Here is a 12,189-nt window from a genome sequence, read left to right as displayed (position 1 = left end):
TCTGCGTATGGGCTGGGGAGGGAGAGGGGTTTCAAAATAGCCTCAGGTTGCAACCTTTTGAGGTTTTGTGGTTTTTTTATTATGTATCTTTCATGTGAATTTTGTGAGTAAGAAGAAATTGTAACTTTAGGCTTGATTGTTGTGGTCACTTTGACCCCTGAGATTTTTTTTGTTGGTATTTTTGTTTACTCCTTCAACCTTCTCTTGGGTTTAGATAAAATAGCTGACAATTCAGTATGTGACCAGATGGCTAGAAAAGAGTGAAAAACTGTGCCAGCATCAGCTTTAAACGAACACCTCCGTAGGGACCTTTAGATAATGTTTAACTGACAGGAATAGACTCCTCAAGTGGAATTAAAGGACATTATCTGTGTCTGTATGAAAATATGTCCAACAATTGTCAAGGGCAAGAATAACTAAATTCTCACTTAGAATAACTACATTCTCACTGTGTTTCCCATTCTCACTGGTAGTTCTATTTCAGTTTTCACTTAATTTTGTTTTATTCTTTCTAATTGCATGCTGTTGTAAAATCCAGGGAAATATAATTGGTTTGAAAATCTTTTTTGTTTTTTGTTTTTTTTTTAAGGAGAATCTTAACCAGGCATCAGTTAACACTGGAAGTAATATTCAGAGTACAGTAGATTTGAGGAAGCAGGTCAGGATTATTCTTCTCTCTTGGCAGCTTGAAGGGATGATAAATGCATGTAGGTATTTTAAAAGTCAGTCTATTTTGAATGCATCCTATTGCTTTTCTCTTCACTATATCACTTATCTTTTTACACTGCAAGCCCTTTGGGTCTTGGACTTTGTTCCCTTTTGTGTTTTCACAATGTGCAGCACAATGGGACACAGAACCCAACTGAGGCTTTTTCTCTGTCCTGCAGTATAAATATATATTAACAGCAGCAGAGTTCTACTCTGTTAGTGAGTTGTAGAGTTACTCTGTGCATCTGCTGTTTTCCAGGTGCACTTCTCATTATTGTACCAAAAGGCTGGTGTCCTGTGTTAGAACAATTGGAAAGACGCAAAATGAGATGAAAGCTGCAAATTCACAATAACACTGGACAACCCTGATAATTTAATTTCGTTGTTATGATGCTTCTTTGTTGCTTTCTGTAACTCACTAAATGTTAAATAGATGTTTTTATCAACTTGCTTGTTATTTAAGTTGTTGTCTATGGTCCAGGACATAAACTCTCAGGACATATACTCTGATCATTCAAAGAGCAGCTACTTGTTCATGCAATCTCTTCTTGTCACAGTATCCAAATTCAATGAAGGAATTACTTTTTTCTAACTCAGGGTACTTGGGATAATTTTGTTTATCCTGATAGATCTGAGTATATCAGAGATCACAGGTGACATTGACTTCACATTTGTTTGTAAGGGCTTTTATCACAAAAGCATCTGCATGAATTATCAGTGTAAAGACATAGAAAGAACAAACAATTACTTCACTTGTTGTGATATTTTCCACTTAACTGTTCTGTGGAAGGTGTTGGCAGTAATTAGTATTACAGATGGGTTTATTTCTCATAATTTGGAATTTGGATCAAGTGCAGAGTCCTCTGCATTGTACTGTCTTTCTTTACCCCACCAGGCTCCACTTCCACCCCTGGTGCTGAGGCATAGTGTGCATCCTTGGAGTTCTAGGGGAGGCTTGGGTCTGAGCTGTGCATCTTCAGAAACAGATATTGTCCTAGAATAGTCTAAAGACTGTCAAGCAAGTCTTTTTCTCTTACCCACATTTTGGGAATGGAATTGCATTTTTATCTTCTATTTCTCTTTTCAAGAGTGAGCAGCTGGATAGTAGAAAGATAAGGTTCTTTTTATGAGCTGACTTTTATTTCAGGAAAGTGCTATTTGATCCAGCTTTACAGTTGGACTACGGTGGAGGATGGTGAGAAGGAATTGTTCATGTTTTATCAAAATGCTTCTTCAAGATGGTTTCCCTCCCTTGAAAGAAAAATTTTTAAAGCAGTAGACAGCCTCTACTTCTCTGCTAGCTTCTGCTCTGGAAAAAAAAATGAAATTAACCAAAGACAACAAGTAAACAGCAGTCCTTTGCTGCAAACAATAGGGTCTAAATACACGGGGAGATATTTTTGACACTCTTGTTTTCTATGAATTCATGATTTTTTTTGGAGCTAATAGTGTATCAAATACATTGAATAGTTTGTCTCTGATTATAGTTTTGCCATTTAATGTTCCCTGTAATTACCATTCCTGTTGTCCTTGGTCCATTTGTTAAGAGACTGAGAAAGATACAAAGAATGATGCTTTTCAGATTAATTTTCTTTTTTTATGTGGGTCAGTCATAAGTTTTCTTTTCATTGCAGCTGATGAGACTAATATCAGTTGTGTCAGACACTTGAGGCTAAGGATGGAAATTTTAGTTCTGAAAACTAAAGCGCAGAAGGTGGGGGCAACAGTGCAGTCATTCAAGCTCCACATTTGCTTTGCTTGTCCTTTGGTGGGATACTGTGAGAAATACTATTAAAAAATATAAACCAAGTTTCTGGGTGTAATAAGAATTTTCTGGTGACAAAGGGTTCTGGTTAGTACTGCACTCAGTTTCCTCTGTGAAGGTTGCCTGTAATGTGCATTGATATACAGTGTGTAGTGCTGAGACACTCATTATCCAAATGACTTGTTTTCCAGTCTCAGGACAAGGCACAGTTTCTTAGGAAAGACAGCTGAATTCCAGTCCCAGCCAGCCTCTTTGTGTTGCCTGTGTCCATGGATGACCAAACAGACCTAAGGGTCAGGGTGCCAATAAGGACCAATAAGTGTAATGTGATTTGTTAACATGATATCTTACATTTCAAAGAGTTTATCCTTATGACACAGCAATTTATGTTAGATCTGTTATACTAAGTTTATCTATGCGAGTTTTTCTGCATTTTCAGTTTGTGTTTTCCTCATTTATAGTGTTTGCATTTCAGATGCAACTACCATATTCAAATTTATCTTCCAGAATATCCTTACATATATATACATACTACATACATATATATACATATATATATATATGTGTGTATATATATATATATATATATTTGTGTGTGTGAAAGTTGTATTAACATCCATTTATATAGATTGTCTATTGTTCATGTATCTGATTACTTTTTTGGCTCATATTCCATTATAAATTGAAAATTAATGAAGCACATGCTATTTCTCTTTATTTCAATTTTCCACTCAGAACTACAAAGTATATGAGGTATAAATTTCAAGGGTTTTTTATGAGCTCATGAGCTAATTCTTAGTAAAGCTAGTGAAACAATTTAGACAAATGTGAAATAAAGTGTCAAATGTTTTAATGTATTCTAGGTCAACTCCAAGGTAATGCAATAATCATGAAAACATTTGGAAATTCTTAAATGCTCTTGAATTTTAAAATGAACTAGTATGTAAGCATATTAACACTGAAAAACATACTTTCAGAAAGCTAGTTTATTTTGGTTTTAAAATTGTGAGGTGGGTAATATGAATAATGGCTATAGCTAGGGAATTTGTGGAAAATATAGATTAGGCACAAAACAGCTTATTTACAAAATGTATATTACTAAGAGATAATTCCATTAAACTGTCATCTTGGTTATTTACCCTATCTGCAAACCCACCCAAGATGTGGTTGCTATACTGAGAGAAATATGTTAGAGAGTACTTCAATATACTCATCTTCCTCATCTTTGCAGTCCTTTAATTTAACTAAATAACAAAACAAACAAAAAAAAAACCCAAAATTGTCAGCTGTGTTGGTGATCATGATCTTGCCACTCATTTCACCTTAACAACTGGTGTGTTCTTATTTGCTTCATTGAATGCTGTGCTGACCTTTGGTGTCTTGAGTAATGGGGGCCTCCTAAGTACAAAGAGAGCACTTCAACAGCAATTTCAGCTGCAACCTTATCTGCCAATGTTCTGTAATTTCTGTCCTTAGTTTTATTTCCATCCTGTAACTTCTAAGTATTGCATATACTGGCACTGACCTTATTTTTTCCAGATTAACTTGAATTACTGTCAGTTCATTCTGTTAGCATCCATACTTTCTAATAGTGCATCCATTAATGAACACAATTCTGGCAATTGGAACCTGTTGCTGGCATACCTTTTAATAGATTCAGCAACCTACTTGGGTGACACTACATTACATATACTGTTAGGTCAGAAATGTTTACTAAAATTATGGCTGCACATAGCAGCTGGCATTTGGTATCTATTTCAGTTCCTTCATGGATAAGGTTTGTTTCAGTCATGAATCTGATTCCTTTTTGTAGCCTTAAATATTTGGAGTATTCCAATCTTATTATTTTCAGTAATTTCACTGAAAAAAAAAAAAACAAGAGTAAAATAAAAAATCTTTAAGACAAGTCAAGTCCATCAAAGAGGATAATTTTAATCTGCCTCTGAGTTTGAAACCTTAACTTTTTTATTGTGGAAACCCATGAAAATGGTGGGGAAGAAAACACTGGGCAATGATACATTTTCCTTGGTCAGTGCAAAGTAATAAGGAGTATTTATCTCCATCCAGTTATTGGGTTGGGGTTTTGTGCTTGTTTCAAGAATGGAATTCACAGTACAAGTTTTGAGTGAGGAAACGCTACAGTGCCAGGAGAGTAGTTTGAGCTGGTTTATCTGGCCACAGGTTTTGTTCTGCTTTACAAATGCTCTCGTGCTGTTCCTGCACAGGTGAGCTTCTGTCACTAGTGGATTAAGCAAAAAGAACATCAATCTGTTGTATATTGTTTGTCCTTTCATCCTCTTAGCCTGAAACTGTGCAATGAACTGTCTTCTTTGGGCTTCTGATAGATAAGTATTTCTCTCACCAAAGACTAAGCAATGTGTAGTTGCTTAGTTGGATAAGGCATTGTCACAGTTCTGAAGGGCCAGGGCTCCCAAATACAGTCTCTGAATTGCGTCCAGGAGTCTTTTATGCAAATAAGTTTTTGTCTAATTTTGCTTTGCTGACATAACCCCAGCCTGCTAACCAGTTTGTTAGGAAATCTTTGAGGTTTTCTGGTCTGTAGCAATTCAGTTTCCAGCAGATGAGAGTCAGGACTATGACCTTGATTTCATATCCTATGGAACACAACTGTAGAACACAGGTGACCATTTGGTGACCATTTGGAGTTGCTGAGAAGACATACCATGGTGTTCTGAAACCAGGACAGTTTCCTTACAGACAAATGAAAACTTATTTCACAGGTGTATAGCATTGCTGTAATCGAAAAGAAATCATTGTAAAATTGTCAGTGAAGTCTGTCCCCTGGCCACTAAAATGTGACAGAAGCCAAGAGCCAGCAGGAGATGGCAGTTTAAGGGCATCACTTAGAGCTGCTGCATGTGAGAGCACATTAGCAAAGCACCAGAGATTACTGAGTTACAGTCAGCCAAAAGAAACAGCATAAGGGCTGCTTCTCAAAATGCTCTCCCCACCACATCTGTTTTCTTCCAAGGATACAGATTCAGCTACATGTTCTCCACCCACTAGCCAGTTTCCTGCTGTCTGCTTGATAGCAGACTTGTGCCTGTGTGCATTGAAAGAAAGGTAAAATGGCATCTCATCTAACAGTATTGCTTTGGATGCCAACCAGTCACTGTATGCAGCTGTTGAAGTGACTCACCACAAAAGAAGATATAAAGAAGAAATGAGAAAGAAGAAATTTCTCTACTGCTGGTCACTGAAAGTGTCCTTTCAAGGATTGGTATTTGTGTTAGCAGACATCCTGTCATCCTAAACTGGCCAAGAAACCATATGTCATTATAACCAATGGCACTGAATGCTTCGAAGATACTGCGAAAGATGAGAACGAATGTCTGCCCTCTGCCACTGGAGAATATCATCCATGAGTATCACTGAAGCAGTTCTAGTTTGAGGTCCTGGCCAAGAGCCCAGCTCTGTGACCTTCAGTCATGTTCACCTCAGCTAATGGATGTGGTAGTTGCTGTTTGGCTTCCTTTCTGCAGAAGGTGTTTATGGGTGTGCAAACTTGGGAGGCAGTGGATGGAATCATTGTATCAGTGTGCCCCTTTTCATGGTTGGTTGGACTTTTGCACATAAAGCAGAATGAGAAAAATTTATCTGGAACCAAGACATGGTAATTTCATTTAGAAGACATTCCTCTTCATAAAATAGGATGTGAATCAGATTGACAAGCCAGTAGTCAAGACACCTTTTGGTCAATGAACATCGTAAACTGGAGTGGTGCTTGAAGAATGTTGTCAATTGGCTGACTCTCTCAGGATTCATACTGGTTTAGAAGACTTTCCAAACTACTGTTACGTGAAGGAAGATTTCAGTTCTTCACCCTGTTTGTTCAGGTTTGATGCAAAGGGTGGGTACAGGATAGAGGAAGTAATGCTCTGTCTAGGACAGGTCTTTGTTCTGGTGTTAATTCCCCTCTTGTAAAAAAATATGGAGATAAATCAGCTAAATTGTATTAATTTATAATAGAACATGATTGCTCAAATAGCATAAGCTAAAGTAAATGTTGCTGCAGATACTGAGCATATTAAATTTATCCTAAATAAAGGCAACCCTCCTAACTGCCTTTTTGAAAACACTTTAGGTTTGATAAACATATATTTTTCTTTCTGCTTTCTAAGGCTTCCCTTTTTTTTGCATACTTCAATGATTCTTAACCTATGCACACTGATAGAAAGAAATGCTACTCATCCTTATTGGTCTGATTAATTCAGTATTCATGACTGCTGGGAATAGGCTCAGTAAGTGGAAGATGGCAATTGAAACTTCCTTTACAGCATGCAGAAGAGGCATAATAATGGCTGAGAAGACCAAATTGTATGGGTTTGAAAAATCTGCACTGAGCAGTCATTAGGCATTGTTCTTCAGTTGTGTGATTCCATTTCATTAAGTATTTGCATACTAATAGAAAGCTAAAGTTACAAGTCTACTGCTGTGAGTGATGGTTAGCCACTCCTTCCAGTCCTTTTGTTTACTTCTATAGTCATCCACATTGCTTTGGCAAAGCACAGGGAGAAGCTTTAATGATTTCAGCTGCAATAAACCAAAGCAAACTAGAGATCAATAATGAACTTAATTTGCTATAGAGACAGTCTGTTTGCTGTTTCATCCAGCAAGGTAAGTTAATAACTATTTTGGGGGAAACATTTTTTTAAAATTTTAAAAATAAAGGAAATTAGATATTCTAATTTAATTGTTCAGAAATTGAATTTTTTAAAAAAAAAATTTCTTTACCCTTGTCATTACAATCTGGGCTTATTTCACATACTACTATATGTGAGCTTATTAAGTGAATGTTTGAAAACTGTGGGGTCAGTATACCTGTTTGTTTTGTTTCTTTATTAGGGGTCCTAGTCTATCTATTAAAAAATCCAGTTCCTTTTTATCAAAAAAATGCATTAAAGGAAGTGACAAGCCAGTACAACCTGGCTAATGACAAAGTATGAACACTTGCAGAGCAGCATAAATTTAGTTAAAGACTGGGACAGGTAATCTATACACTAAATGATGCTAAATCCAGGTAAGATGTTGGTTAGTAGCAGTACTTCATCTTTATAGTCTGCTCTGTTTACAAAAGAATGTTATATCAGCCATTTAATCAAAAGAATGAAATTGTTGTCAGGCTTACTGTTCATGCATGTAGCAATTTATTGCCAGGGGTTTGCTGAAGTTTTAAGTTTCAGTAAGCTGGACGGCTCAGAGGCCTTTGCTGAATATTTTCTATCTCTATTCAAGTAGTAATGTTGTTCTGTTTCACTATGCCTTTTGTGTAAGTGAAGTACACTCTTGAATTCTAGGCTTGTAAAGATTTGTACATGAGCTTAAAGATAATTTAGAAAACTAAATGTTTCCAGGATCATTATTACTTTGACAGTGTGAATAATAATTGTTCTATTTTAATAAAAACAGTGTTCATTGTTAGATCTGAATTTAGCTCTTCCCCCTTTTTCATGAGAGTTAAAACAATCATGCAAGTTATGTTCTCTCTTGATAGTCTGATACTGGAAAAATGGTATTGCCACGGTAATTGGATAATATGATTTTCTTAAAAGCATGAAACATCTTTATCTCAAATATGTCAATCTTAATCCCATTAATCCTTGAAGGCAGAAGATACAGTGCATTTGCACTTTTGTGACCTTGCAAGGCATAATATTGGCCATTCAAATAAAGTAAGAGCCTGTGGGGACATTTGTGCAGACCCCTTGACTTGAAAAAAATAAGAGAGCTGGCGGTTCACACAGACATTTCTCCCAGCATTTTTTCCAGACCAACAGAAGAAATCAAACTACAGGATGTGTAGTACCATATGTGTAGAAACAGAATGTATGAAATAATCTGATTGATTTTATTTTTTCAGTTTGCATTTTGGAGAGGGCTTTATGTTTTACTTTTTTCTCATAATATGCAACACTTTGTTGCAACAGTGAACTGCACTGTCTGCATGTGCTGTTACAGCCACGTCTGTTGCAGCCAATACTTTTTAGGGACCAAAAAAGCACTCTGAAAATCAGGTCACTTCTTTTAGTAGGTATTGCTTGAGGTCTTTGACTATAGGTGAAGCAGTATTAAAATACTGACATTATTTTACCTGCCTGAAATGAAAGGAAAGGCTGAGCTTTAAGGGTTGTTTGTCCTACTCAAGTAAGACACAGACACCCTTTCATTAAAAGTATTACAATTGTTAATAGCTGAGACAGAACTTCTAAAGTGTTTGTCTACCCTGAAAATGCTCTTTATCAGTTATATGATGCCTACACCAAATTCTGAAATCAGGGTTTCTTGCTCTAGTGAATGTGATATAAGAAATAAGAAAAAAAAAGACAAAGGGAGCTGGGCCCAAATTTTCATCTACAAAATCAATTATGTACTGAAATTTTACGGTAAACAAACAAACAATAAGAGTAAAAACAATATTTAGAATAAAACAAACCAGACTTAAATACCTAAAAAAACAAGCAAACAAAAAAAAAAAAAACAAACCATGGTCAAACTTTAGCTAAAATAGCTTTTTAATCAAATTTCCATTACATTCTTGTATTGTTCTTGTATTGCACCTTTGTCTAGGCAGGTAAGATAGTTTGTAGAAACACTCTGGATTCCTCAGTGAGTTCTGTGAAATAAGAAGCATATCTGGATTGGTATTTTAGTCTGTTCTCTGAATCTGGATGGCTTTTTAACCACAGCCATCCTTTTTCTCTTTGTCACATATAGGGTTTACCCTTAAACCCATAATATGGAAATGGAAATTGGTGTTATTTCCTTTGGTTTTGCGCATGCAGGTGACTTCCAATACCCAAACCAGCCAGTGGCTTTGTGTCACTCACTGAGGCTGCTTTGTCCTGTTCTCTGTGTGAACAGCTCAGCTCTTTCTCTGCAGCTAGTGTTTTTTAAAAATTGGAAAAACTACTAAAAACATAGCTGTTGTTTTTCAGTGATTGCTCCCCTCACTGATAGGAGCACAGCTCAAACTGGGAACTTCCAATCACATCATATAAATTGAGGGACTAGGGTAATCCACTCAAACCTCATCATGGTACACAGTTTTTGCATGTGTAAATAGAAAGTTTTGGGGTAAATCCATTGCAACTACCATTCAAAACCTGGCCTATTGCATCTAAGTAATTTTGAGAAGCTTTGGGATAAAAGGTCTTGTACTTATATGTGGCGTTATTGATGACAGAACTCAACAATTCCAAAGTAAGGGTTTCCACAGTAACTGTATCTCCTCACTTGTATTGGCCCTATAAACTATGGCATTAAATTTAACAGTGTATCTATTACTTAATAAAACTACAAGTGTTCAGCTTGCCGGAATTATGGGTGCTGTATGAACATTGTAACTTTATCTCCTCTGACTTTTTCTCCATAAAGACACCGACATTAACAATGTACTAACATAGTTTATTTAGTGCATTAAAGAATAATTCACAGATTTATCTTCATGATAAAAAGCAAAGATCTTCAATTAAAGCATAATTAATAAAATATTAAACAGATCAAAGTGCATCTCCTCGGAGAATTCACAGATTCTCTACATACTCTGACTTCGATATCTAGTAGCTGCCCAAAAACTGATTGGAAATACACCATTACTGGTTTTAAACTGCTGACTGAAGTCTGAGCATGGCATCAAAATGTCAGCAGAGCTTGATTTTAGTAAACCTTTCTTAAATTCTTTTTTGTATGAGTGATTTGAAAAGACAGGGTTTTACAACAATAAGCAGAAGCTGTAGGTTCCAAAATGTGTGGGAGAGGTGGTATGAATGTAGATTGTATGCTCACTATTTGATGATGTTCTAGGCCTAGAACTAATGCAAGAGTAAGACCTGAAAAAAAGTTATACTCTGTCTGTCATAAGTGGCTAAGGGAGGAATGTAAATACTCTGTACTCTTTATCAAAAATCAAAACTGCTACTGAGTGTTACCTTCATTTTGAAAGCATCAGCTTTCCAGATCTGGTGTCTGGGCATAAACTTAGAAGCCACAGAACGGAAATATTGTTTCTTCTTCCTTTTTTTTTTTTTTTTTTTTTTTTTCTAATGTGGGAAAATACTACAGCTGTTCACTCAATCCTGTTCTTCCAGCAGATTCTGTTAGTACTTGGTACTCTTAGTCTTAGTTAAAGTAAAGCTTTACCCTTCCCTAGAAGAATATTTCAAGTGTTGTTATGAGTATTTATTTAGTAATATCCTATAGATGCACGATTCTGCATGTCATCATTCAGTAAGAAAACTGGACTTAGAACTATATTCCTGCCTAAAGGAACTTAGATTCTTGTAGCCCAGGAAAATAAATTTTAAAATAAACAAAACAAAAAAACACACATACAGAGCAAAAAAATTCCAAACCCACAACAACAAACTTTGCATGCTGATGGAAGATAAGAATTGTAGAGCCATTAACTGAAGGATATTTAAAGACAACATGGAAATTTACTTTTAAAAGGCACAAGGAAAGAATTAGTTAAATAAAACATGGAGGATTTGAGAATGACTAAGTCCTAAGAAGGAAGACCGGGGGTCTTAAGAAAAAATATTGGTAACGATGCAATCTAGAGTAGATCTCCAGGATTAAATCTTCAGTCCTTTGAGGAAAATACTGAAGGTCCAAGTGAGCTTCGAGGCTGGATTTGACCAAGGGAGAATGGGGAAAGCAGAACACCAGAGGAAAGGACTATTTGAGCCTGGCAGCTTAAAGAAGGCCCTAAATCATTATGTCATAAGCAGGAATAGAAAAATCAATGGAGGAAGAAGGTTGGCGAGGTCTTGGGTTTTGAAATCATCAGGAAACAAAGACATAGGCTGTGAATAGTTTAATTAATAAAATGATATAATTAATTAATTCTAACTAGTAATAAGCTTGTGTGGGCTTCAGACCATTAAATATCTTTGTTCCTTTGTATAGCACAGTGGATTTAGGGTTGCCGTTTATAGCATTATAGATTGATAGAAGTCCATAAAAAGGCCATAAAAATTTATTTGCATTAACAGTAACATTTGAAAGGCCTTACAGCCTCTGGACGTAGACTTATGTTTGTAGTGGGAATCAACAGCTAAGCCATTAGCAAGCATTCCGATGTTTTAGTTTTGATTGTCTAAACAAATTGGCATGTATATGCTCTAGCTGAAATCTGCAATGGGATTCACAAGATCCTCAGATGAAGGTAAATGTTGATGAAAAACAAACTTCTCATAGAAAAGATTATTCTGGCAGGTGAGATGCAAGACAAATTTAGTAACCTAGTTTCATGCCTACTTATTTAATGTGGCTTATAAGGTTTTCTATACATTATAGCTATGGCTGTTTTAAACAGTTGATTCACTGAGAAGAATCAGAGAAGTGGCAAACTAAAAATTCATAACTGCTTGTATTTAAGTCTAATACAATATTTATTCAACTAAAAAACCCTTTTGCAGATTCACCTTTAGGTAAAAATGGTGTTTCTGCAAAATAGCTTCAAAGACCCTGCTCCAGTGCATATTGTTGCTGCAGTTACAGGAAATAGGAGGATGCTGGTTTATGTGGTCAGAAGCTCCAGGAGCAGAGGAAGGGAGACAGTGGCTGGGCAAGAGCACTCTGCTCTTGGACTGTCCTTTGTTATTTCTCAAAATCTCATGAATGCACATTCCACTGTTCCAGATTTCCAGTACAAAGAAGGGACAGCACTGACTTCAGATCAAGAGAAATAATGC

The 12,189-nt window shown here is 36.1% G+C and overlaps 1 protein-coding gene across 9 annotated transcripts in view; it reads left to right on the top strand.

Annotated features, from left to right (window-relative positions):
* The window catches only part of DLGAP1 (DLG associated protein 1), a 404,716-nt gene that overhangs the window by 269,076 nt on the left and 123,451 nt on the right, over window positions 1–12,189 (top strand). The window contains exon 1 of one of the 9 annotated variants that reach the window (XM_068191559.1): window positions 6,978–7,111. The exons of 7 other annotated variants lie outside the window; for them this stretch is intronic. In XM_068191559.1, the coding sequence (XP_068047660.1) occupies window positions 7,061–7,111 (51 nt within the window). In that variant the 5' untranslated portion in view covers window positions 6,978–7,060. Of the gene's footprint in view, window positions 1–6,977; window positions 7,112–12,189 lie in introns of those variants that run through there. One more of the 9 variants, XM_068191568.1, reaches the window with a different exon arrangement.

This window comes from Anomalospiza imberbis, chromosome 1 (genome assembly GCF_031753505.1).
Source record: "Anomalospiza imberbis isolate Cuckoo-Finch-1a 21T00152 chromosome 1, ASM3175350v1, whole genome shotgun sequence".
Classification (NCBI taxonomy): domain Eukaryota; kingdom Metazoa; phylum Chordata; class Aves; order Passeriformes; family Viduidae; genus Anomalospiza; species Anomalospiza imberbis.
The sequence above is the reverse complement of the archived record's forward strand: the minus strand, read 5'-3'. Positions and strand labels throughout refer to the sequence as shown.